Genomic DNA, 25,171 nt, shown 5'->3' on the forward strand with positions numbered 1-25,171 from the left:
AATCCCACGATTCGAAACTTTTTTTTTGTTCAAGGAAATGTCAGAAAAGACAAATTTCACATAATTCACACAGTTCACACATTTTCCAAGCTTCAATCTGAACGTTGTGACCTCTCATTTGAGAATTGTGAGGGAAAAAAATCTGAATTTTAAAATAAACTCACCAGAACCTGTGTAAAATATCAGCTTTAAAACAGCAACCTTTTGATGTTGCTCATATGCTTAACATTGCAAATGACATGAGAGCTCCATCACGAAAATCCTTCTCTTCAGCTCAGTCATCTGGGAGGATGTTTGGGTGGGGATAACATTGAACTAATTCTGAGCTCGGATTTCGCATTTGACTCAGCATTTAATGCAGCAATTAGTCTGGTCAAAGAACATCATGATTGAATCAGTTATGAAACAATTGCATAACATCCTCATTTAAATGATCTCCCTCCCCCACACTGTCTGTGGGATTCTTTTCTTTGTCTCTCTCTCTCTCTCTCTCTCTCTCTCTCCCTTTTCCCTGCATGCGTCGTTCTCTTCCCCTTTTCAACAGTTTGAACTTCAGTTTAACATTTAGACATATGGAGCAGCTGGCCTTACACAAGCTTTAGAGGGAGCGTGTGGTTATACAGTAGTCTGTAAAGCTTATCAAACCTGTTGAGGCAAAGCACACTTCCTGTCCAATCCTCTGTTTGAAAGAATGTAAGCTCTTGTTGGTATGAGAGGCAATCCTTTTCATTTTAATTAGAGTTAGGTGAAAGGTCCAGTGGCTATGATACTCCTAGACAGACACTTCTGTCCTCTCTGTGATTGCCACTTTTGATTGTTGCTGCGGCAACGACCCTCTTGACATTGAGATTTTATGGGCCCAGAGGAAGCTCTTTACACTTCATGAAATCTGAGCAGACGTGTTTGAGGCTAGTATAACGTTTAAGTTTAAGGCTCAGTTCTGAGCTGGTAAGTGAACACAAATAAACACAAAGGCTCTTCAATTTTAAAATCTTAAACATGCATACGGTGGCTTTAAAAACATGAATACTAAAGCATCTAATCCTCCTAGACGTCAGAATAAAAGTGGGCCTCAGACTCAGAGTAGCCTGTCAATTAGTGCTAAGGCTAAATAGCCAGAAAATTAGGGAGCAACGTTTTTTAGAGCAAAAACTATAACAACCCCTCCTTCAACAGACCTCAGCCTTGGCACTGCATTTAATTGGCTACCCATCAATACACATGCCAAATGTGATGAAGAAAAGTGAAGGACAGACAGACAGACAGACAGACAGACAGACAGACAGACAGACAGACAGATAGATAGATAGATAGATAGATAGATAGATAGATAGATAGATAGATAGATAGATAGATAGATAGATAGATAGATAGATAGATAGATAGATGGACAAAAGACATAAGTCAGAGTCTAAATGCCATGCGTTTATTTCAGCATTGTGACATATCCCTCAGACCATGTCATCATTCAATAAAGGACTTGGTTCATTACATGGCATAAACACTACATCAAGTCCTACTTGTTACAGTATGTTTCAGTGATTCTAGGGGCAAATTCATGTGCATTTAAATCCTTGTAGATTAGACAATCTTGTTTTCCGAAAAAAAAAAGAACGAATAGATTTGCTCCACATCTCACATTGTCTTTCAGTATTTTATTACAGTGATTATGTCACTCAGTAGTCCAACTACATGTCATTTCCACAGCGCAGATAATTAGACATTAGAACAGGAGGATCGGCTGTTTCCACCTTGTTATAGTGCAGCTCAGAGAGCACGACAGGAACAAAATGTACTATATGGCAGTATATACATGTCACTTACAGGGTTAGCTTTCATTAACATTCATTTCACATCCTTTTTTCACAGTTAGTACTTCAGAGGAACACAGATCTTGGATGAAAATGGGGGAAACGGAGGATACATCATAGGATACAGGAATAAATACAGCTTTAATGCAGAATAATTTATACTGGTATGCAGTTGTCTTATAATATAATGTATGCAGATAGCTTTCATTCATGTTTTTATATATGTTCTGATAATCTATTTCCAGAAATCCTATAGGACCAGTAATGCGTTTACATGTGCTTGTGTGTAGCATGATTAACAATTCTGATGGTGAATAACACAATCCCATTACAGCATGTGGTTATTATTAGGACATGATGACACCCAAAGGAATGAATACTTGAAAGAGTGAGAGCCTGTCACACTAATGTACCACTTGGAAAGGTGTTTTATATCGCATCCCTAGGTGCCTGTCTGACTGTGAGCGTGGTACTCAGTCAAAAGTTTCAGAGAAATATCACCGACTGACTTCGTCGCGAGTGGGTGGATGTCTTCCTCGCCTTGTCCCTCACATTTGTTGAAAGCTGTCAGGTTTTGGAGTTGAGGACCTGCGACAGCTGCTGCCGTCGGTGTGTCAGTCAGCGTGTGTGATGTCTGTTGGTGCGATGTTGCGGCGATGCAGAGGAGGAGTGATTCTGTCGATGGCTTGATCCACTACCTCTCAGTGCTTCATCTGGCTTTCTCGGTTGCCATGTTGTTGTGTCAGCGTGTCTGTCTTCTCCCTGCTCATCAGTAAGACTTTAGGGTACACCCTCCCTCTACCTCTCTCTCTCACTCTCTCTCTCTCTCTCTGCTGGGTACAGTGGAGGATCCAGGACTATAGAGGCAATCGGATGTGCATGGCAGAACTATTGGGCCGTGCGGCCAGAATATAGATGCCACTCTCCCTTAAAAAGTCTGCCCATGTCACTGGCCTGTTGAATACAGAAAGGAGAAAGAAATTGGGGTTATATTGGTGCAGATGTGTTCTTACTACACATATCTCCTATGAAAGAAGTAAAAATTAAGTATATTTACTTTTACTAACAACCGTAACGTCCATAGATAACAAGTAACCCTTTGCAGCCCTAACAGTTTGTAAATATTTTCTGTGGCAAGCAGTTGTTTCCTATTTTGCAACAGATGTATAAAAAAATCTATCATTGAAGAAATTGACATTTTATTAGTGTATTTGGTAAGAACAGGCGGCGTAGTCTTCAGGTGGTTCTTCATGATAACATACACTGCTTCATAATACTGTAATATCATTACATCTAGGCTCTGTTCTGCTGTAATGTGCCTCACGTTGCTTTGAAAATCCAATTTTAAAGCCTGTCTAAGCACGTTTTGCTAATTAGAATGCAGCTTAATATGACTCTTGCTGGTTTCTGTAGTGCATTAAGCTGTGATAATTGCAAAATCATGCAATGTTCCTGGAAGAAAAAGTCTTTAAAAAAATTCCTGATAGAGGAGGAGGATTCCCCTTTTACTGGGTAGTGACAGGTAGAAATTGAAAGTTGGAAGACATCTACAGGGGCAGCGGAGCCTGAAGCTGACAGGTCATCCCTGTCTGCTTTGTGGGCTGCATTGTTTCACTCAAAATTAATCCCACCCCTGCTGCCCGAGAAGACGTCTTTTAACAGAGGGGAATACAGCAAGGGCACGACTACCATGTCCACCAGGAGAAGGACATAGAAATGTGTGAAATGTGTTGTAAATTTTGCCACAGCAAGTCCAGTATGTTGTTCCTTATTATTTTTTCTCCACCATGTCTAGTCACGTAGGAATAAAAGAGGACTAACCTGCTTTCATCAGTCTTGCTCCTATCGCTGTCGGAGCTGGCTGGACTGCTCTCGCATATGGGGCCAACATGACTTATACTGTACCAAAAAGACATAGAGGGAAAGTATTAGATGCTGTAGTTGGTACAACAGTGGATGATGGAGGGACAGGAAAAGGTAAATGCAACATCAAGACAACATTTTTAGTCTAAAATGTAAACTCCTTTTTAGGATGCCAGGTCAAAGATTTCCATTTCCATCCTCATGTCACACCTTTATGATTTGACTTATTTTTGACTGAGGATGAAAAACTCACCTCCAAACTGTCTCTTATTAATGTCTATAATCCCAGGATCAAAGGGAGCAGAGTCTTCTGACTCGTTGGATATTTATTTACTTTTTAATGAGGCTGCACTTTAATGTTACGTGTGGACCGGATGCACACTGAGAGCACTTTCATCCATCCAGGGTGTCCTATAAAGTGAAGCTTTTAAAAGACTGTCTCTCCTTATGAGTACAAAAGGCTTTCTTTTGATCCCTGTAATTAGAGGCCAGTTCGAATCTTATCCGTGCTCTGTCTGAAGAGCCCGCATTATGCTCATTAAAGCTCATTCAGGGCTGCATGTGTTTTTTGATTGCTTTATGTTCAGAATGAGTGAGTCGTTTTCAGAGCAAGGGTTACATTCGAGTGAAAGCTAAATCAAGGAGTTGTCTGAGGGTACTCGAGGAGGGTGTTGAAGTGAGACGAGCCATGCAGCGCTGAGTCACACTCACCCACAATTCATAGGAGAGCAGAATCCCATGAGTCTGTGGGGAATGCCGCATGGTGAATAGATGACAGGGGTGGAATGGTGCAGCAGAGGAGATGTGACAACACAAGAGGTTAAAGCAGTAAACAAGCACATGCACACACAGCTACACAGCAACAGAAAGCACATTTATCACAACGCAAATATAGATCCTTTACTCAAAAAAAGATGTTTCCAGGGTATTTTTATTGGTATATCAACAACATGGCTGCTTTTAGATGTGTAAAGGATCTGAATACTTGCTCCACTTTGGACACACACAATGTCACACAAACATTGTTTTAGTGGAACAAAATCCATAATTACTAGACTCTCACATTTGTTAGAAAAAAAACAAAGGTAGGGTAAATATTATATGAGAACTAAACTCATGTTTACAAGGGGAAAAATGACAAATGTGTTAGAAATAATAGTGTAAGACATACTAAAATTCAGGAGACACATAAAAAACACAAAAAAATACACTAAGATGTTCTTGTTTTCAGCTTGAGATTTTATATCATAACTTCATCAGAAAGGTGATTTCACCTCAAAGTCACATTTGTGGGTGTACTTGATGTTGCACTAGATTGCGTTATATTGTGAAAAACTCTTCCTTTGATCTGATTTTAAAAAAAAAGCTTCAGTACCTGTGACATAAAGCTGCCCTATAGTTTGTATTTCTTCTTCCCTTACTATATTTACCCATTTGTTTAATTGCAGGAAGTCAGTCATATTAAGTATTTTTCCTCTAATGTTTAAGCTTAACTAATGCCAAACTGCCTGTCTGTCTCTGTGCACACTGGGAGGTCATACATTTTCATTGTCAGCATAGGAAAGAGATGTAAACAAAAAGTCCTTCTCAGTGCAGATTGTAATCAGATCTCTAAGGCCTGTGTGAGATTTGTGCGCTCTGCACAACCTTGAGTCAGAGCATATTATCTCTGCGGCGACACAGCACTGCCTTTTGATTTTCTACACCGGCCAGAGAGCATGATAAATAATAAATGCTCACACTGGTGAACACACTCTCACTCGCAAAGTTCTAAACCTTTCTTAAACAGTGATTTTATCATATTGGAAAAGTAAACCTAGGTATCATCTGCAAAGCAATAAAAATGGACATTATCTGTGAATTTATGCAGAACAAAAAAAGGAATAAGTCATGAGAAAACCTTATTTTTGGCCTGTCCTGGCTGCAGTTTGCATACAGGTGAGAGCCTCACACAAACCCTAAACTCACTGCTCAGAAATGATATGTGGTGCACTCACCTCACGTTGCAGGACTGTGAGTCTTTGTTGAGCTTGTGGAACCAGGACTGTTGGGCCTGGCGACACTCCGCTCTTGTGATCACACCATCTTTATCCTGGGCCAGACCCAGGAACACTGACCTTGCCTTGTCTCTCTCCTTGCCGGTCAACAGACGGACCAGCGAGTTCTGGGAAAAGCAAATCCAACAAATTTGAGATTTGATGGTTGTACTCAATCACATTAGCATTGCCTGATGTAACGCGTGCCACCCACAGACTACAACTAATCCCTCAAAGCGTTAAACAACATCTAAACTGCTCAGTGAGGATTGAGAAATCAGACATTCAGGTTGGTGGATACGAGCCCAAAGTTTGGTACCTGAGTCATTCTACTAAATGTAAGCAAAACAAAATTAAAATAGTGAACTAGTCTTGAGGGGATATGTTGGAGGCGTAGACATTAGTGGTTTGTGAAGAGAATGCGAGGAATCAAACTACACTGATGTCATAACGGCATGGATGCAAGAGACCATTAATTTAGAGATGCTAGAAATATTGATCATGAATTCATTGTGCAGTCCATGTCACAAACCCTTTACCTTGTTCATGGCAGAAAAAAGACCTGCAGTATTGATTATCCATCAGAACTGAATTGAAAATAGACAAATGTTCCTTTCCCCTGTCTTATTTAATTTTACCCAAAACATGCATTTTACTAATAAATGCAGATTAGTCAAGTAAGACTGCAACCGATCCTTCCGTATGGCAGATTCCTCAGCTCTGTATCTCTACAGTGGCTCTGCTGCTCTCTGCAGCTTGTTTCAAGATGGATGGTGTAAAATACCTCATGGTGTGTGATAATACTTACAGTTATAGAAATGTATTTTTACTAGATTTGAAAAGTTTTAAAAATGTGAATTATATGAACACAGTGGCATTAATACTCTGCTGCTTGTGCTAAAACCACAGAGGCTGATATCATTCTATTTGGCTGCCTGGAGGAAGGTGTGCTCTGAGATGAATGCTCAGAGATACCCTCCCTCAGACTTTTTCTTATCTATTCACATAGTTCTTCTATATGACAGCCTTTGTAAGGTGTATCATTAAAATTGTCCTTCTCAAACTAATACTCTACCTCTGTGCGAAACTTCCTCAACACTCCCAGAGATTCAAAGTAGAGAAAGTCGGACCATTCGATGTGACCCTTCTTCTCGGGATCCAGTGCAGCAAACTGGGCCAGGACTTCCTCCTCCTGCTCGTCGGTGAGGTCCTTGTCAAACTGCTGCTTGGATGCGTAGTGGCGGTACTGCAGCAGCTCATCAGACACCAGGCACGACTCTGCATCAGCAAAGAGCAATTCATCACATCAGGTGTAATTAGGCACCTATAGCAGTCATTCGGATGTGATTAACTTAGGGTGACTCAGCTTCAACAAAAGGCCGGACCGCTGACTGCCGCCCTGCCAGGCCGCAGGATATTAAGGCACATTCTGAAGCAGACTGAGGGCAAATAATGTAATAACTCGAGGGAACAACGCGGTGTGGGCAATGTACACGTCTCTGACCAGGGAAGCCAGGCAGGCAGTCAAACATTCATCTTACTGCATGGCTTGTGTTTAATGTCAACATGTGGGCAAGCAAGAGAAAAGGGCAGCATTGGGAGATTGCGGCTTATTGTGGCTGACACTCACGACAAACTTTTTTTTTTTTTAAGTATTAGGCTTTAATTCAAAGAATCTTCATGATTTTTACACCGCTCTAACATAAACAGAATAATAGAACAGAGCAAAGAGTCCCAGAATTTGATTTCTTCTCATTAAATGAATTACGATTTGACTACAGGCCGTTCTCTGAGCCTGAGAGCTAAAGAATGTCAGCATCAATGACTATGTCTGCTTGCTGATGTTAAGCAGGCTATCCCTAATCAGAAGAAAAACAACTTTATCGTGCTATGCAAAATCCTGCACTCAACAGAATAAGTATTTATTAAACTCTCCAATGTTTGCCTTAAATGGATGGAGACAAGAGAGGTTTGCTTTGTTTTGCTTGTCCAGTGCACATTGAGCCATATTTATGTTTGATTCAGGCTCGTATGTTGGTCACTTGAAGTGGCAGCAATACATGTTTGTGTGCATTTGTAGGCTGTCCTGATGTTCTCTATCAATTCATATTCATACATGCTTACATTTTTTACATTATGCTCTATATTAAGAAAGAAAATAATACAGACATTGGTCTCATGAAATTGCATTAAACATAACAGTTATTTATAGGGCAAAATTTCCATTTACATGTAAAGTGACGTATTTTCACCCTGTTTTGGTTGAATTTTAATGATTATAGATAATTGCTCATGGAATCCCCCCCCCATATCCTATATCCTACCATACAACACTGTGTAAACACTGAGGTTTTTCAGCAATGAGCATATATGGCTTAGCTTCTGTGTGAATGGCATCTTTACGAAGAATACAACTTGTTTGTGCATGTGCACGTGCATGTGCAGGTACAGTATAATAGCCTGCCTGCACACAGGGGAACTCACATTTCTGAATAAATGTGCAGCAAATCATTTTATGTTTTATGTCATTTTTCTTCAGCTCAGTGATGAAGACATTCAGAAAATGTCTGTGTAGATACATACAGTATGATTAGATATTTGACCTTTTTGTGACAAAAATGAAGTCACTCACCTGGGATGATCTTGCACTGCTTGAAGGTCTCCATGAGGCTGTACATCTCTTCTTCTGTTAGAAGTAGATTCAGATTGTCCTGCAGAAGAGGGGGGGGGCATATGGTTACACACGGGTCACACCTCATAATAGCGTCACTTTTTTATTTTGTTCCATTACTTAGTAGAACACTGTCTAAATGTTAAAACGGCTCAAACAAGCAATTAGCCGCAAGCACACAAATTATTGAACTGTGAATCTGTTTCAGAGACTATTGTGTTTCCTAGGTGATTTCATGATGTGCTGTTCTTTTTCACATTTTGTTCATAATGGTATCATAAGTAAAAGAAAGAAAAGGAGTAGGAAGGTTTCATATTAGAAGTGAGAGATAAACTCACTTCTATTATGAGAAGTGAGAGAGAGATAAACATATGATGAAAAATGACTTTTCCTCTAGTAGAGAGTAGCTTTCTCCTCAACTAAAGAGTTAAGCGTGGTTAGAAAGCGTGCAATATTTACATTTTTGGTTGAAACATCAGTGGATCAAAAAAAAAATCACTTGAGACGCTCTTTATAACATTTACATTTTGTTGTGTACATTATTTATCAGATAAGCAGCGTTGATGAAATTTTAATGGTCTCTCTGGGAATACTGAAGTATGTCAATGTTAATTTATTTACTTAGCACTTAATCACCCGTTCAATCTGTCAGGCCTGCCTTATTACATGTAAATACAAAAAAAACAATATTAGATATGCTACAGTATGAGCTATAGCACTAAGAACATGTGTTTGATCTATGTTTTAAAAGATAATACACGTGGTGTGTGTGTGTGTGTGTGTGTGTGTGTGAGTCCACAATAAATAAGATGAGAAGTGCACGGAGCTACCCTTTAATTTTCCCATAGCATGACATATTGCCCCAAACAGGGACACAGTCTCATTATATCAGCCATGTGGGCGCTAACCATGGCCACCTACATGATTAATGGCAACCTCCAGCATTATTTTAACCTGTCACAATAAATGGCCGCACCTCCCAACACCACTTGTATGGATCAATACCATATAGTGTGTGTAATTATTACTTTACTGCATTTTTGAACACATTTCTTCTGATATATGGTCGAGTGTCCTTCAATTTAAGGCACTCTGGACATAGGACGAGACAAGACAATGAAACAATAATAAACCAGGATAATAAACTGTTGGCAACGCTCATGTCTGGGGCACTGTGCCCTTCTTAATATCATGATATACAGTGTGTCCCTGTGACAAAGAGGAATTATCACTATAAAGTGCCCAAGCTGATGGCAGACTACACATTAGATGGCCATTGACGATACACTGAATAAATAAATAATCAGAAATTAACACCTTCCTGAACTAATTAATCACATATCTGATCATTTTTTTACCTGTCATTCTAAAAGTGAATTAGGAATCAGCAAACAATATTAAAACACATTATCTTGCTGTGATCAGGAAGCTGCTTGCTTTGTTTGCCAGACTTCAGCTCCACGCATCTCTAATCAAATTTGTTCATCGGGCGTTACCCTTAGTAACACCGACTGTCTGCACAGCAATGAAACTGTCCATCTGCCATGGGTATTGTCTACCTAATAACATTTTTTAACCCACTTTATATTCAGAGTATCGTTCAAATTGATGTAAGAGTTTGTAGCATCTCCTGACAGTATCTGGATAAATGTTCTCTGAGGAAGTATAAAAATAGTCGCATGTTCTAAATTTAATGCTCACAGCTTGCACGAGTAGTTATTTGAGATGGTTTTGTTTGAAAAAATAATGTCAGTGTTGGTGATGTATTGAGTGCAAATAGCTTTAAATAACCTGCTGTTAGGCTTTGCAGCAAAGCAGGAAGTTCAAAAATAAACAGAAGCTGCGAGAAAAAAAAAAGATGTCAGTGTTAAAACAAAGAGTGCATGATGTGAAGCGGTCAATGCAATTCCCCTGAGAGATGTATCACTTTTTGACAAAATCACACTCATTAACCTCAATGCGAGCTGCAGGGGAAGCAAATGTTTCTAATAAATCCAATCCAGAAACCATGATGACTTGATATTTGCACTTATATTCTGTAGTGGTTTGCTATTCAATGCATGGGAACATGTAGACCCAGTAAGCGCACAGCTTTAACACTTAACCTCTAATTTGGATAAGATAAAACCCCTAAATGTCTCTATTCATGACTTTTTTTTAGACAAACAGGCTGTGATATCACGCATCACAGGTGGGTACCTTAACTAGATTAGCCAGATAGCTAGCTCTATACACACATCGCACACATTTCATGTTCATTTCTGCTGTAGAAGGCGGCTAACGTCCACTTATGGTGATAAAGCATAAATAAAGGGGGAAGCAGATGTATTGAGATCATGGTGACTGTAATGTGAGTGTCCATCCAGAGTTAGGGTTAGAAGCACATACACTACCGTTCAAATGTTTGGGGTCACTTGTAAATGTCTTTATTTTTAAAGTACTCAGACATACAGTCTAGACATTGTTAATGTGGTAAATGACTATTCTAGTTAGAAAAGGCTGATTTTTAATGGAATATATACAAAGGTATACAGAGACCCTTTTCCAGCAACCATCATTTCTATGTTCTAATGGTACATTGTGTTAGCTAATCGTGTTAAAAAGGCTAATTGATGATTAAAAAACTCCTGTGAAATGATGTTAGCACAGCTGAACTGTTATGCTGATCAGAGAAGCTGTAGAACTGGGCTGGTGACCCCAAACTTCTGAACAGTAGTGTAGGTGTAAATGACTGTCAGAGGACATGTTCTCTTTGAGTGATCATTTTAATATAACCATAGCCAAATACATAAAGCAGCTGCTATAACTCATATATTAGCTGAGCCCAACGCTCTTTTGGGCTCACTTTTTTGATAGGGCCTCCTATCTCTATAAGAGAGGAGATTATAACAGTGTTTAACTGTATTGCATGAATGGGTGAATTACATGACGTCAACTTGTGAGTGTGATACCTCTAACCCTACCCACCCCCAGGGCTGGCATCAAAATGTACCCACTTGATGCCAGGGTCAGTTGTGTGCATGAACCCTTTTCTGCATCTGCTTGGCTGGGATCGAGCCATTCTTGAAGTGTGCTGCTTTGATGGCTGCCTGTAAATCCACTTTCAAGGGAAACTCAGCCCATCTGCCTGCCTGTAGTGCCTCTGTGAAATTAAATGTCAGATGTGACGTGAGGGAGGAGGGGGGGATTTGTTCAGCTGACTGCGATGTGCTAACTAAATAGCTGGTTTCTTTAGCTACAGTATGAAGACTTGCAGTTTAAATTTCTCTCTCCTCCGCTACTCCTCATTCCTCCAGCACAGCTAAACACAACTGTGGCATGTGATTTTATTTCTCAGGTCTGGGGAAAAAAGTGAAGTCCCTTCTCCACTCTGAAGTGTCCTCCTGCAAAAGCCCTCTTCAGCTGTTTATGCTTGAATTCAAGCAGTTAGCATTATGCCTCTCACAGGGCGATGATCACCGGAGAGTCATTGATTTTTTTTGGCATGGGCATTGAATTTGTGATGAGAGGCTGCCGTTCGCTCTATTGTTTAAAAAAAAAAAACACTGAAAACTGCCAAATATTGACTCACTGTATTTGAACTCTTTTTGAAAACATTTCCACAATAAAATCCCGCAGCTTCATATTGTGCACTAGAGTGTAGCAGCTTAAACGGTGCTGCTACACTCTAGTGCTGGCTTAAAAGGATCCAAAAATGGTCTAGCCAAACAATGTGTTGTTTTAAATTGTTAGGCTAGGTATGGCTATGATCTAGTATATTGGATTTTTGTATTACCAAAGCAATAGGGGCGTTTGTGGCTTTATTGTGTCATGATCAGATGACTATCCAACGAGTACAGTACTGCACTTTATAGTAAGCATGGCCCAACATCTGGATTTCAATGTTAACATTACATGTTTTAATTGTAACTTACATAAGCGTATAACAAGCTGTAACATGTGAATGTTTAAGGCAGCACCAGATTTACTCAGCTATAGCTAATTAATGTGACTAAATCACTGATGAAGAACACAGCCACCAATAACAACATTAGTTCCACCTCTAAGTCAGAATACATGTGGTAAAAATGACTGACTACACTGTGCAGAGCCACCAGTGGCTTAAAGAAAACCTCGTTACTAAATTTGGATTATCATGTCATATTTTATTTGTTTAGGATAAGCTCTAAGGTTGTGAGATAATACCCTATATTCTGCATATGTGGCCCACAAAGAAGAAAATAGCTGTACTTAAAATGAAAAGAATAATAATAAAAAAAAACACCAACCAAACATAATCCATGTTATAATTATAGTTACTTACACAGTAGTAACAGCTCCAGCCGGTGACAGTGTGGGCTGTATCTCTCATCTCCTGCAGGGCCTCGGTGCTCAGGTAGCCGAGCTCCCTAAGGCAGCCATCATGGAAGACCCGGGTGCAGGTCCTGCAGGGGTACAGGTCGTCGGCCGTCCAGACCTCACACACGTCACACATCTCATCGCTCGGGGGCTGAAGGAGGGAAAAAAAAGAGCCTCACTCACTCAAATCAGCCATCATACCATCAGTCACAAAATGTGTTATGTACAGTCCTTTAGCGGTGTTCCAACCCAGCCCTGCTGAAATGTAATTGGTCAATGCAACAACTTAGACTTCAGATGGAAACCAGAGAGCTTCTGACACCAAAATATTGCCCTTTAACTACAAACTCTGCCTACTAAACACCCTAGAAAACCAGTATTTTGTTCTTGTTATAGGCACCAGTGTGAATATGCTTGATTTTCCTGATTAATTAGGGACATAATTACCCCCCAAATACTAAGAGGCAATGACAGATGGAAGATGAAACTGAGCTGACAGTTTCGATATGATATCTGTTGGATATCAGTTGATGGCTGGTTAACCGCACACTGTCAGTTTAATATCTCCTTATCAGTAGCACAGTCCTGGCCTCAGGGTTGTAGACAAATCCCAGATGAGACTACAAGTGTTTATCTGCTAGTTACCGCCCACCTTGTTTGACCTGATGACTCCATCTGCTTCTACAAGCCTCTACCATTACTATTCCAGTCAAAGACAGAGCTGGGCTTTTAACGGGGGCTATAAGTGCTAAAGAATGTCATTCATCAAGTTGTCAAAAAATCTCTCTGAAAATCAATTTGACTGACTTTGTACAGCATGGTTTTCAAACATGTTGGCAGTGTTTACTGCTGTCCTTAAAGGAGGTGAAACGCTGGCTGTCAGAGTTGTCAGCATCCCACAGAAACAATTGCAGGGTTGTACACTGAAAATAGATTTACCAAGAAAGAAGACATGAACTGTAAGATTTTGACATTTGGTGGGACCAATATGTAGCGATATGTAGCATGTTTTGAACGTTAATGGGCAGTCCCATTCTTAGGCTTAGCACTGTTTTATTATTATGCCCATTGGTGTTACAAATGTAGAGATAGAACAGCAAAAAGACAACATACCATCATATTTACTTACTTTCAAGGCCAAGTATTAACTGACCTGTAGCATCCTGTATACGGATACATATTCAATTTCACTATAAGATGATCACTTTAATTTCAGTTTCCTGTTTAGCCAAAAAGCAAGTTGCTGTTCACTGTTTACTCGCAAAATTAAAAAACCTGATGGTGTCAACGTTCTTATGAACTCTGTTCCCTGTTAGTCAGCATGAATATGTTCACCTTTCGGAGCCAGCCGAAGCAGCCCGCCCACAGGATGCTCGCTGTGAAGAGCCCTCACACACATCAACAACATGTCGCAGCTAGTGTGAAAATAAAAAAGCTTTTCAGAGAAGAATTTCAAACACTTTCTCACCTTCAACAAGGGTGTTTAGATAAAGCTTAGCCCGCCTGAGCTGCTTTATCATAATGCCTAACACAAGGGAGGAAAAGGGAAATAATGCTGATGTTGCCATGGTGATTCTTTGACATCCTGCAGTCATCTCTTTAATCCTATGGGATTTATAGAGTGTATATTGCCAGAGGTGTGTTTGATTTAAACTGGCCGTGTATTCTCAGCGATACCGCACAAAGGGCTACCTCTGGCTGTAATTTATTACCTGTTCTTTCTTGTCCAGCTCCACCTCCACAGGCTTATCATCGTCAGTTTCTCTTTTGGGGCGCACAAAAGCCGGAGGTGTGAGCTGATGGCTCTTGTCAAGATCCTCTGGCTCCACCCCTTTCCCATCCCGTAATCTCGACCAGGCCTCTTGGTTGATTTTGCACTCGTCTTTTGTCGGAGCTGAGGCCTGATGGGAGGTTGACGGACCGGTGCTACAGTCCGGGTCCTCTTGCACTGCCTCCTCTGTTTTTTTCTCGTCAGAGTTAGCTGAAGCCTGGGTGGGGCCTTCACCTTCCTCTGCTTCTTCTTCTGCCTGTTTGACTGAGGCAGCACGATCCTTGAGGCCCGCTTGGAAGGCAGAGACAACGGCACTGCACTTCTGCACCTTCTCCACCTGCTGCTTCTTTGACATGAGCACTCCCATGGCTATGGACAAACAGAAAGAGAAAATAGAGGCAATGAAACATATAGAGGCTTACTGTCCACATTCTTGAGGCCATTTAGGTTGTATTTGGGTTCGCTTGCACATCAGGTGCACTGCTCTGCAGCCTAGTCCATCCAAATCAAATCATTCTGTCAGCAAAAGTGTCCCTGATCTCTTCTTATTACTAATAACCCCCTGCCCATCTGCTCCTGTTCTCACATCTCTGGGGGCCCACTGCTAGTATTTCATATAATAGTTCAATCCACACACAGATATTGACTGAGGCTGGCAAATAGAAATATGAAGACCAGCACATCCCACAACTCATGAAGAGAAAATGCTTGTTTTATACATCCCAGGAGAATGGATTCAAAGCCCATAACAAGACCTCAGGGCTCCTCACAGGGAGGTTCATCTTCATGTTAATGTGGGCCAGAATATATCAACACACAAATCTATTCTGTGCCCTGATGTGTCACATCAAGGATGACCCTAGTCTGCATCAATATGTATAAGTCAATCTGCCGCATTGTTAAGACGTGTGATGGTATGAAAGTTAATGTACCCTCACATTCTTGAAGTTTGACAAGTCTCATTTATGTGAAAGTACTGATAATGCATGCGTGTGTCATGTAGCAGTGTAGCAGGTGACAACTCAGATCACCTCTTTCCTACTTTCTTAACTGCCCATCTCAGCTCCTGTGGTGCATCAGGTCATATACCAAGATTGACCAATATCAGTATCTGTGTCTCAGACTAATCCTAACAACTACAAATACTTGATATGACAAGTTTGATTGCTTGAAATGACATAAATCAAACTATTGAAGTGACAGAAAAATGAGCACACTTGGTTTTATTTATGAAGATTAGTCTGCTTCCATCCCAGGGCAATGTAGAAGAATGGGATTTGCTTGTAATGCCCACAGCATTGAAAAAGAGACCAGCAGCATGTCTTTTGTGCCCGACTTTATAAGTACTACAGAAGAGAAAATGTCCCTATGGAATCTGCTGAGCATAGATAAATGTTAAGTCCTCAGAGCAGCTCCATTCACATACACTCCAGAGGCAGAAACCTCAAAGGTGGGGATTTTAAAAGCAAAATATTTGACATGTCAGTGCAAATAAATATGTCTAGTGTGTGAAGCATGCAGTTAAATGTCTTGAAGCATGGAAATTGTGCTACATATGGATTCTTTTCTCAGCATATATATCATATGTATCAGGAAAACTTTTAAGCTGACAAAGGTTTTTTTTTTTTTTAGGCCCTTGCAACCAACCGTTTTTCCTACATTGCTTGTGGGATTTATGTTGCGGTGTTCCTCTGATAAAAAGGTCACGCTCTTCGGCCTGTAAGTCTGCAGATACATCCCTTCATTCTTTATCAGTAAATGAACATCCCATTATTTTGTCAGTAGGCCCAATTTCAGTGGAAAACAAGTTCACCTCCACTGTCAAACCTTTTTATCACCCTTTTGCAGACATTGGACATTGTTTTTTTATTTAACTTCAAACATATCTGTCCACAGATAAAATAAATTATTCAAAAAAGATTATTGATACTCATGCAGTTAAATAACTACACAGGGTTTTTCAAAGTCAGTAGCTTCCATTTGTCCAAAGGATGCCAATAAAAGAGTGATGCCTGTCAATTAAGAGCATATAGACTCAGTATAATATCAAATCTGTGGCACAGATCCTGCACAAGCACTGCCTCTCCTGCGTTTCTATGGAACTCTATACTACATATTTTCAAATGACTGCATAATGCCTAAATGTATTATGTGAAATCATGCACTGTAAAAGGTGCTACATTGTGCAGTGAATACAGGAAGGGGAAAAAAAATACAGAAATTGACTTAGTCCATATTTTCACTTAAGTGAGACGCACCCGTGAATTGCATTGTCGAAAAAAAATGTTAGCATTGCAGATTCAAGTTGATTACATGGTACTTATGGGACATGTGTCTTTGCACTGAAATGCAATACCATCCGTCCATGCTCCACATAAGTGCTTGTGAGAAATTTAATCGCATTTATCTTGAGTGAAATGGAAGTCACTCCCTCACTCTTCCTTCCCAGGGCTAGGACTCTAATAGCCTGCCCGGGCCTTATGTTCTCAGGATGGGCTCATACTTCACAGTGCTCATATGTGTATCACACAGACCTCAGCATTTAAGATACAAATGATAAAATGATGTGTTAATGCCACAAAACAGAGGCAAAGTGATACGTTATAGATCACTGCACAGAAAATCTGTAGTTAATGGCCTTTTTCCTAATATAAGGTCAAAGGTCAAGTTAGCCGAGACATGTGTCTGGGGATGCTCCAGGTCATAGTCATGCCTCGATTTAAACTTTTGGACTTAGCTGAGACATATTCCTACAGCAGGTATAGGGTTTTATTAGCTGTGTTCATCCTACTAATTGCATGCTGAATGCTGTGAATGGAATTCACATTCTATTATACATCTCAAAGTTGGCACAGAGGACAAAAGACCTGAAAATAAAAACATTATTTTTAAAAATAACTTCATTTTGAATTTTAACTTTACTTTAAACCCCCGGATTATGTTCTGTGAAACATTTGATACCCACTTAATGTCTTTTCTCAAGGGCAACCACTTCCTTTAAAAGATATGTGTTAATAGCATCAACCTGCAGCCTAACAAATGGCAAAAACACGCTGTGAATATACACATATTCAGGCTTGCAGAATACTGAATAGACTGTTATCCTAACTGCAGGCATGACAATCAGCTCAGCAGGTTGTCTTTTAGTGGAGATGAGCTTAGGCTGAAAGGTCCTGTTTCATTATTTTAATGCACGGGTTGCTGAAATTGGTTTTTGGGTTAACGGGGAAATACAAAGATACTTGAATATAATGAGTGTTTGCGGGCAGTAAATAAGTAACAGAAACGATTATTATCCAATCATTGTTATTAAACAATGCCCTGTCAAATACATAGCGTGGCTCTCTGTTAAGTCCCCCATTCAAATGTATTTTATTTTCTAGACAAAAGAAAGTGTAGTGTATGTATTAATGTGGATAAGATTAGGAGGGAACACACAGTGAACAGATCACTACATGTGGGTACAGTGCAGCTATGTTGCAAAGCTTTGCAGCATCCAAAAGGATATCACCCAATGACAAGCTAGCCAAAATAGCAGCCAGCTCACTACCAGGAAAAGCATTGCAAATCAACTCAAACAATATTTTGCTAATTCTAAGCAAATACACTATAAGCTTAGCTGTAACTTAGCTACACCACATTTCCCATGCATTGCTGATTTTGCAACTAAACCCATTTGCATGCAGTCAAATTAGTCTGGAGAGTTCAAATAGATGCTGCTATCCTCTCTGTATTTTGCAATAGCAATTTCTTGTATTAGCATAGGCTAGCCAACTAGCAAGACAGCCTATAGACTGATAGTAGGAAAGTCGGTGATGGGTCATGTGTGGCTGAGTATCACGTAACAAACACTCCATGGTTCACTGTCCGGGCCTTTGTTGCATGTCATGCTCACCCTATGTCCTGTCTCACCTTACAGTTTCCAATAAAGTGTAGAGATCCAGAGAGCACACGGAGGCTGGAGTATGTAAAAATGTCTTAACTAGCCGACGGCTCATAACTGGCCTGTAAACAGAGGAAACTGTGGTGATCACAGCACAGGATGGCACAGTAATTATTATTATAGAGACCTAATTATCCACTGAAGTAACCTTCCCACTCAGGATTAGTGCTGGCACAGATGTTTAGACAGTAGCAGCCTCAGTATGCCAGGGATGCCTGCAAAGACCAGCAGTCCATCACATTAACAAACCGAGGTGATGCTTTAAAATAACCATGGTTGATATGTTGGTTAAATGCTGCAGCTGGATACTCACTTATTGCCCCAGTGCAGGTAATGGGGTGTGCTATTTTAAATGAGATAATAAACAGGATACAAATTGTTCTTTAATGGCCAGTAAAGTGAATGGGCTTCAGAAACAAGAAGTAAGGTGCCATTACAAGCCCCAAGGTCTTTATGCACTCCTTCAAATCAATACCAGCATAAATGGAATAATGTCAATATCATTTGGAAGTCAACATCTATTGTCGCTTAATATAAATGAAAAAAGAAAGGAAACACTTTAAGCAATATTATCCTTATTAATAAATTAGTTTTTCTCTACAATTTAATAAAATATTTCTACACTCATGTATTATAAAATTTGATCGTGCCAGAGCGAAGAAGAAAAAGCATCCACTTCCCAGCATTTGCATTCTCCAAACAGCACAATGATGGGCAAATATCTGAGCGCACAGGAGACCTTGTCATTTTCAGGTTAACTTATGAATTTTAAATAAGGGGCCTTAAGTTTATTTTCCCCAAGTTGATTCTGACACAAATGGGTCAGTGCCTGGCTTTGATACCTCAGTGCATTAGATAGCACTGCCACTCTGTTGCCTTGCAAGTCTGAGATCCGACCACCAGGCCTGTCAAGCTGATCAACCTCCTCTTTTCCTGCAGTGACTGACAGCAACGTTTGTGCAGCGCAACACCTGCGTGTGCGTCCTACTCACATGAGACATGAGATGATGTATTTGTTTTCCATCCTCTACACTTTGCTGCTGAATATCGGCAGCAAATAGTTTATGGAGAGGATGTGTCAATCAGACATGTTTTTCTGCAAAGGTGAGGCTTCATTAAATTGCTAAAAATAAGTGCGAGATTGCAAGAGGTGAGTTACGTCATGTTTTGAATCATTATGCAGAGAGCTTGAAAGTCAGACGTACTCATGCTTTGGATAAAAAAATAAAATTCAAGTCTAACATAACGTAAAATATTGGCAATCTGCAGTCATCTGCTACCTAGATTTTAAGGGCGTATCACCCAAGTCAGCTATCAGAGCTAGACTGGCAGCCTATCTAGGGTGTACCCCACCTCATGTCTATGTCTTTCTAAGGAAAGGATCCAGGCCCCCCTGTGTGACCCTGAACAGAACAAAGCAGATTGAGAACTATGGGTGGATCATTTAAGTCTCCAAAGACATGGTAACACCACAAGAGAAAGACCAGTTACCATCACCACACACAAGATCGAATGTTTTTGACAGATTGTTGAACAGAACAATGTTCCAGGACTGCAAACCTTAACTGGGGCATAAAAACTCATCGAGCATGATGTAAGGCAGATTCAGACTTCGTCAAAAGATAATCTGCCATTTTTGAGACAGATTTCTTCTGACTTTTGTACCGACCGATCAGACCACAAATACCAAAAACAATCCAATCTGTGGAACCACCTAAAGTCTCCCCAAGAAAAGCCAGATTGGGAGGTTAGCATCAAGGTGATGGTCTCCATTTTGTGCTGCTTGTGGGCGACCTAGGATGCTATTCTACTATTCTGCAGGTCCACAATGATGATAGTTGCTATCTAGAAATGTGGATCTGAACTCATCCAGCATGTCCTATTCACCTGACTTGACACCCTTAGGCTGGGATCAGACTACACACCGTGTTCTTACAGTGTAGTGGTGGAGTTACAAGAGAAAACTAAATGTCCTCTTTTACTCCCATTTCATTCAATATCACACTTCACTGTACTAATTTCTATTTCAAATTTCCTTTCAAACATTATAAAAAAATGGATTTGTTAGGTGATCCAAGTTAAGGGGGACAGATTAAAGCTCCCTTAGGCTTGACGATCACTGGGCTCCTTCAGGAACAGCTGCCTCTGCTGCTCTGCTCTCTTTCCCGGACCCCTCTGAATGATTTAAATGCCCCTGGATAAAAAAAGGATCTGGGCGCAGGCAGGAAAAACAGGGTCACTCCTTGGAGCAAAACTTGACATATATGGCTCTGGAAATGTTGTTCCGTCCAGCTGCAGTACAACTGAACATTCGAGAGATGGTGAAATGTATCAGCAGCTCAGTTATATGTTTTGTCGGTATCCTCTAGCATTCATCTGTATTCTGAGGCGAAACACCCGTTTGTAAAATACGGAGAAGTGAATCATTCATTTTTCTGAGACAATTTATGCACCTTTTTCACAGTGTAAATTTTAGGTTCAGTGGCTGTTCCAGCTCTTAATTCATGGCAGCGATGACGAGCTCAGATGATGAAGCACTCAGGAGCATCTTGGTTTAATTAAATATTGATAATTTCAGAGGGAAGTAGCACAAAGTGCTCTTCAAATCCTTGTGATTTTTTTCTGCTCCTCTGAGTAATCCCTCTTTTTTTTTAATCTATCTACAGTTCACTCTTCAGGTTAACACTACCAGACCATGTGAAATGCCTGCTATTTAAACCACATTTGCAATAGAGACTCAGCTGTGTCAATAACAGACTTTCTATATGGAGAGAAGGCCCAATGTCTGAACCTCCTATCCACAAGGGGGCGATGTAAAATGGGACCTTCAGAGATCTAGGCCAAAAACAATTCAGGTATTTTCATCATTTTTTGACATAAGCTTTCATATACATAATGTACATTAGTAGCAAAGCCCCTATAGAGAAGTATGGATTATAAGCTTGGATGATATTTCGCCACTCCCCTTTCAGTTCTGCTGTTCATGTGCATACTTGCATCGTCCACCATATACTGTAAGTCCATAAACCGATTGCTGCTGATCTGGCTTTACTTCCTAATTCCACCTGATATCATTTTGCAGCGTGCTTTTAAAAAAGGAAATTAATTTTAGTTTGATATGAAGGCCATTTTCTCAGGGACACCTTAAAAGTCTATATTAGTATTCAGAGCTCTGCGGTCCAAGTGTCACCGTGCAGAAGTTATTGAGATATGCAGGAGCTCATACAGCAGCCATTTATCACCTTGAGGAGAATTGTCATCATCCACGTCAAAGCACACCTGCAGCTGAAATGAAACATCTATTACATACTATATACACAGGTGTGTTTAATTGATCATTGGATTAATACTAATTAATAATTCAGTGTGATAACTGTGTGTGACAAAGGAGCATATTTAGCTATTTAGCTGCTTACTTGGCCAAGTTTAAGAGATTGCTTGTTGGCTTGTGATCTCTTAAAACAAGCATGTTTGCTCCTCACAGTGTGGACATGCCTTGTTAGCAGAGCATTTCTCTCCCTGGATTGTTTCCTTTGGGGCCTTTACAGAGGTTTGGAGCAGTAAATGCACCCAATGCTTTACAAGAAAAGAGCTAAATGTAACCATCTTCCAGCACTTGTCCAGCACACTAAAGCATGCTAAACTCTCTCCGATTGTGTGGGTGTATGTTTCTCTGACTGTACTATTCCCTTTCCCAAAGCTGTTGGATGTCACTGGTATGTGCTGATTAGAATCCCAACCAGCCATCCCTTTCATTCCATGTTTTAGGAAGAGAGAGAGAGAGAGAGAGGGCGAAAGGGGGACGGGGGTGGGGGACTTTTTGAATGGAGGCACCACAAAGCACGCTTTTTCGTGGGAATGAATCCGCCTCTAGCTGAAGATCTCAACCACAAACCAGGGAAGCAAAGACCTGGAACTAATTACACTAACGAGGTTCACCCAGATCTCTGTAATAGCCAGCAAGTGGGATCATTAACAACCATCCAAATTGCACAGATGTACGTGCACTCAGACACACAGATATGAGAAATCAAATCAAAGGGCCGAGGAGACGGGTCTCTGGCTTCGCTTCTGGAGGAAATGCACTGCTATGTGTACGACACAACAACTCTCCCTCTGGCATTTTATCCACAAGGCCCAGCAAATGCACATAGGGGTTAAAAATTCAGCCTGTGAAAGAACCCCCCCAAAAAAAGAACAAGTGCCTGAATGGAGGAGGAATTTAAATCTCAATGCATGGTTAGATTGGAGACATCATGTTGGCATTCAGGAGCTGCCAGGCTGAGAGAGCCTGTGCCAGCCAAAGAGAGAGAGTTTGACAATAAGCACAGAGCAGTGAAGCAGCTCAGGCAGGGATGCAGGGATCTGTCACAGACCGAGAGGCAGCGCTCACTCCAAGGTTATAACACCAAAAATTGGCTTGTTTGCGTCGCTATATGGGCTCAGAAGAAAACAAATGGGAGAGGAGGGGGTTGTAAACAAAGACAGATGGAGAGCCTAATGGACAGCAGCAGCACACTCCCCCTGTGGGACAGTGCCGGTGAAAAGTGGACAGAGCAAACTACAATTAGTGCTCCAAATGATCCAGCCGGGCCATTAGTTGCACAATCTCCCTTTGATACAACTTACTGCAGAAGAAACAGCTTTTCACAGTGACGCACATGCGCTAAAAACTCCCCTCTTTTTCCAGTTTCTGCTGATTTTTTTGAAAAAAGCAATCAGGGATCGTAATAAGAACTCCTGTAGTTTGATACCAACCGCGACGCGCATCCACACCCATATGCGTACTGACCTAAATATTCTTACCATATCTGTGAACGAGGCTTTCCTGCGTGCGCCTGCAACAGAGTCTGTGTGAAAGAGAACACCGTCCCGGCTTGCAGTTTTCAGTTTGTTATGTAACATTTTGAAGAGCAACGTGTGGACTCACCGTAAAAAAAAGGCTGGTGTTCACCGCGACTTGCTGAGGGGGGACTTTATCCTTCCTGTCTCAAGCCCGGCCGTCCAGCATGGCAAGACTTGCTTGGCTCGGATGTTGCGCGTTAGCCCCGGCGGGGTGGACTGAACGGCACAGCAGCAGTTTATGATCCCTTTGCCCTCACAGAGAACAATCTACAGCAGCTTCCAGCGTTCAAGCAGTAACAGTCTTCTCCGAGGCAGCCGCGGACAGCTCCGGTGCTGAAATCTTTTCTTGTTTTTCCTCTCTCTCCTCCACCCTCCTTCCTGAGACACAGACCTTGGTGCAGACTCACAGACGGCCACTGAAGTTAAATCACAGATTTATGACCATCATATTCGCAGCCGTCCTCCTCCTCCTCCCTCCCGCCCTCTCCTGAGAACCCATGTGAGTCAGCCGTGATCGTTTAGGGTTAATAACTTGTGGGCTCCTCAAGTCTTCTTGAACCCGGAGCGTCTTGATTGGCTGTTCCCAAAAAATGACGTTGGTTTAAAAAAAAAAAAAAAAGCTTTCTCAGCCAATTATTTCACGCGGGTATTTAAATGGGTGATCATTTTGAGAATCAGTGTGCAGCTTGATGGGGAGAATTACAGAATTTTTTGCATAGCCTATGTGTTACATGGAGGCATCTGATGCATGCAGGGCTGCATCTGCACAGAGCAGATTAAACACACAGCTGCAGGCTAATGCTTTATGATTTGAAACCACAATATTATTCCTCATTATTACTCTTGATCATTCTGTGTTGTCAAACATGTCTCATAACAATGTCCTCTAAAGGTGCAGAGAAATACTCACAACAGCTTCATCCTCTAAGGAAAAATATCAGCTTTCATTTTTCTGATTTTTTGAGACAGCTACATGAGAAAATCAACAAGATTCGGCATGAGAATCTGACAACAGGAATTGTCTTTCACCACAATAATCACATACTTAACAATCATTGTGAGCTATAGGAGGAATCAATAAGTGAGCTGGATCCTTTAACACATCCAGCATTGATCAAAAGTGATTAATACAAGATGATTACCTCAATCCTTCACATTAGTATCAGGAAAAAAAGCCATACATCTATATAGCAGATTCCCTTGTCAGACTATAAACTACATGTGGAGTGACAGCCCACAAAGCTAAAAGCTGAGTCAGGATCATTACAGCAGTTTGAAAGGTAGGTTCTCCAGTGGCTATCCACAGCAGAGCGTATGTTTAATGTATGAATAACTGTATGCGTCGGGTCTCGCTGTGTTGTTCCAAAATGTGCTGGTTCAAATGGAAAGCCATGAATTATGAATGAAGATGTGAGTGCACAATGACCCACAGGTCTTAAGATGTTTGGCCTCTTTTCTCAGTGGGAGGGGGAAAGAGGCAGAAATGGTCAGCTGTAGTGTGTCAAAAGGGTAACCTGACCTATCATCTACCATGTGGGCGACAACTCCGCCCAGCCGTGGTCACCTGTGTACACAGGTAATGGACTTTTTTGTTACCATGGATTATAACACAAACATTATATCTGTTCTTTATTTAAATATTAAGCCTTATGATGGAACTAAACTAGAGACAACAAAACAAATCCGTATTAGTATTAATTTTTATAGTAATGGCCTCTAAATGAAGACAGAAGTGAAGCCAGAAGGTTTCAAAAATTAGGCTGGTAGAAATGGCCTGGGATACCCTGAAAGAGGAACCGAGTTGTAATGGTCTCTGTGGAGCAGTCTGTCAGTATTAACAGTCCATTCACAGTCCGGTTGCATGCTTAATGGCAATCCTGGGGATCTGGGCTT

General features: G+C 40.8%; 1 protein-coding gene across 2 annotated transcripts; it reads right to left on the minus strand.

Moving 5' to 3' along the window:
* Positions 1 to 1,410: 1,410 nt before the first annotated feature.
* phf24 (PHD finger protein 24) lies at positions 1,411 to 23,735 on the minus strand. 2 transcript variants are annotated; one of them, XM_028417983.1, is made up of 9 exons: positions 23,364 to 23,735; positions 14,432 to 14,859; positions 12,685 to 12,870; positions 8,343 to 8,421; positions 6,786 to 6,988; positions 5,672 to 5,838; positions 4,386 to 4,418; positions 3,633 to 3,710; positions 1,411 to 2,765 (listed from the first exon to the last, which is right to left on the minus strand). In XM_028417983.1, exons 2-9 carry the CDS (start codon positions 14,855 to 14,857, stop codon positions 2,669 to 2,671), a joined length of 1,269 nt encoding a protein of 422 aa, XP_028273784.1. In that variant the 5' UTR covers positions 14,858 to 14,859; positions 23,364 to 23,735; the 3' UTR covers positions 1,411 to 2,668. The 2 variants fall into 2 exon arrangements, with proteins under 2 accessions (XP_028273784.1, XP_028273785.1); XM_028417984.1 differs by lacking the exon at positions 4,386 to 4,418.
* Between the last annotated feature and the right edge of the window lie 1,436 nt (positions 23,736 to 25,171).

This window comes from Parambassis ranga, chromosome 12 (assembly GCF_900634625.1).
Source record: "Parambassis ranga chromosome 12, fParRan2.1, whole genome shotgun sequence".
Taxonomy (NCBI): Eukaryota; Metazoa; Chordata; class Actinopteri; family Ambassidae; genus Parambassis; species Parambassis ranga.

Coding starts and splice junctions, on each gene's coding strand:
- phf24 (XM_028417983.1), bottom strand. CDS start 14,857: ATGGGAGTGCTCATGTCAAAGAAGCAGCAGGTGGAGAAGGTGCAGAAG. Junction 8,422..12,684: donor GCTGGAGCTGTTACTACTGT/GTAAGTAACTAT, acceptor CCTCTTCTGCAG/GACAATCTGAATCTACTTCT. Junction 6,989..8,342: donor GCAGTGCAAGATCATCCCAG/GTGAGTGACTTC, acceptor TTGCTGATGCAG/AGTCGTGCCTGGTGTCTGAT.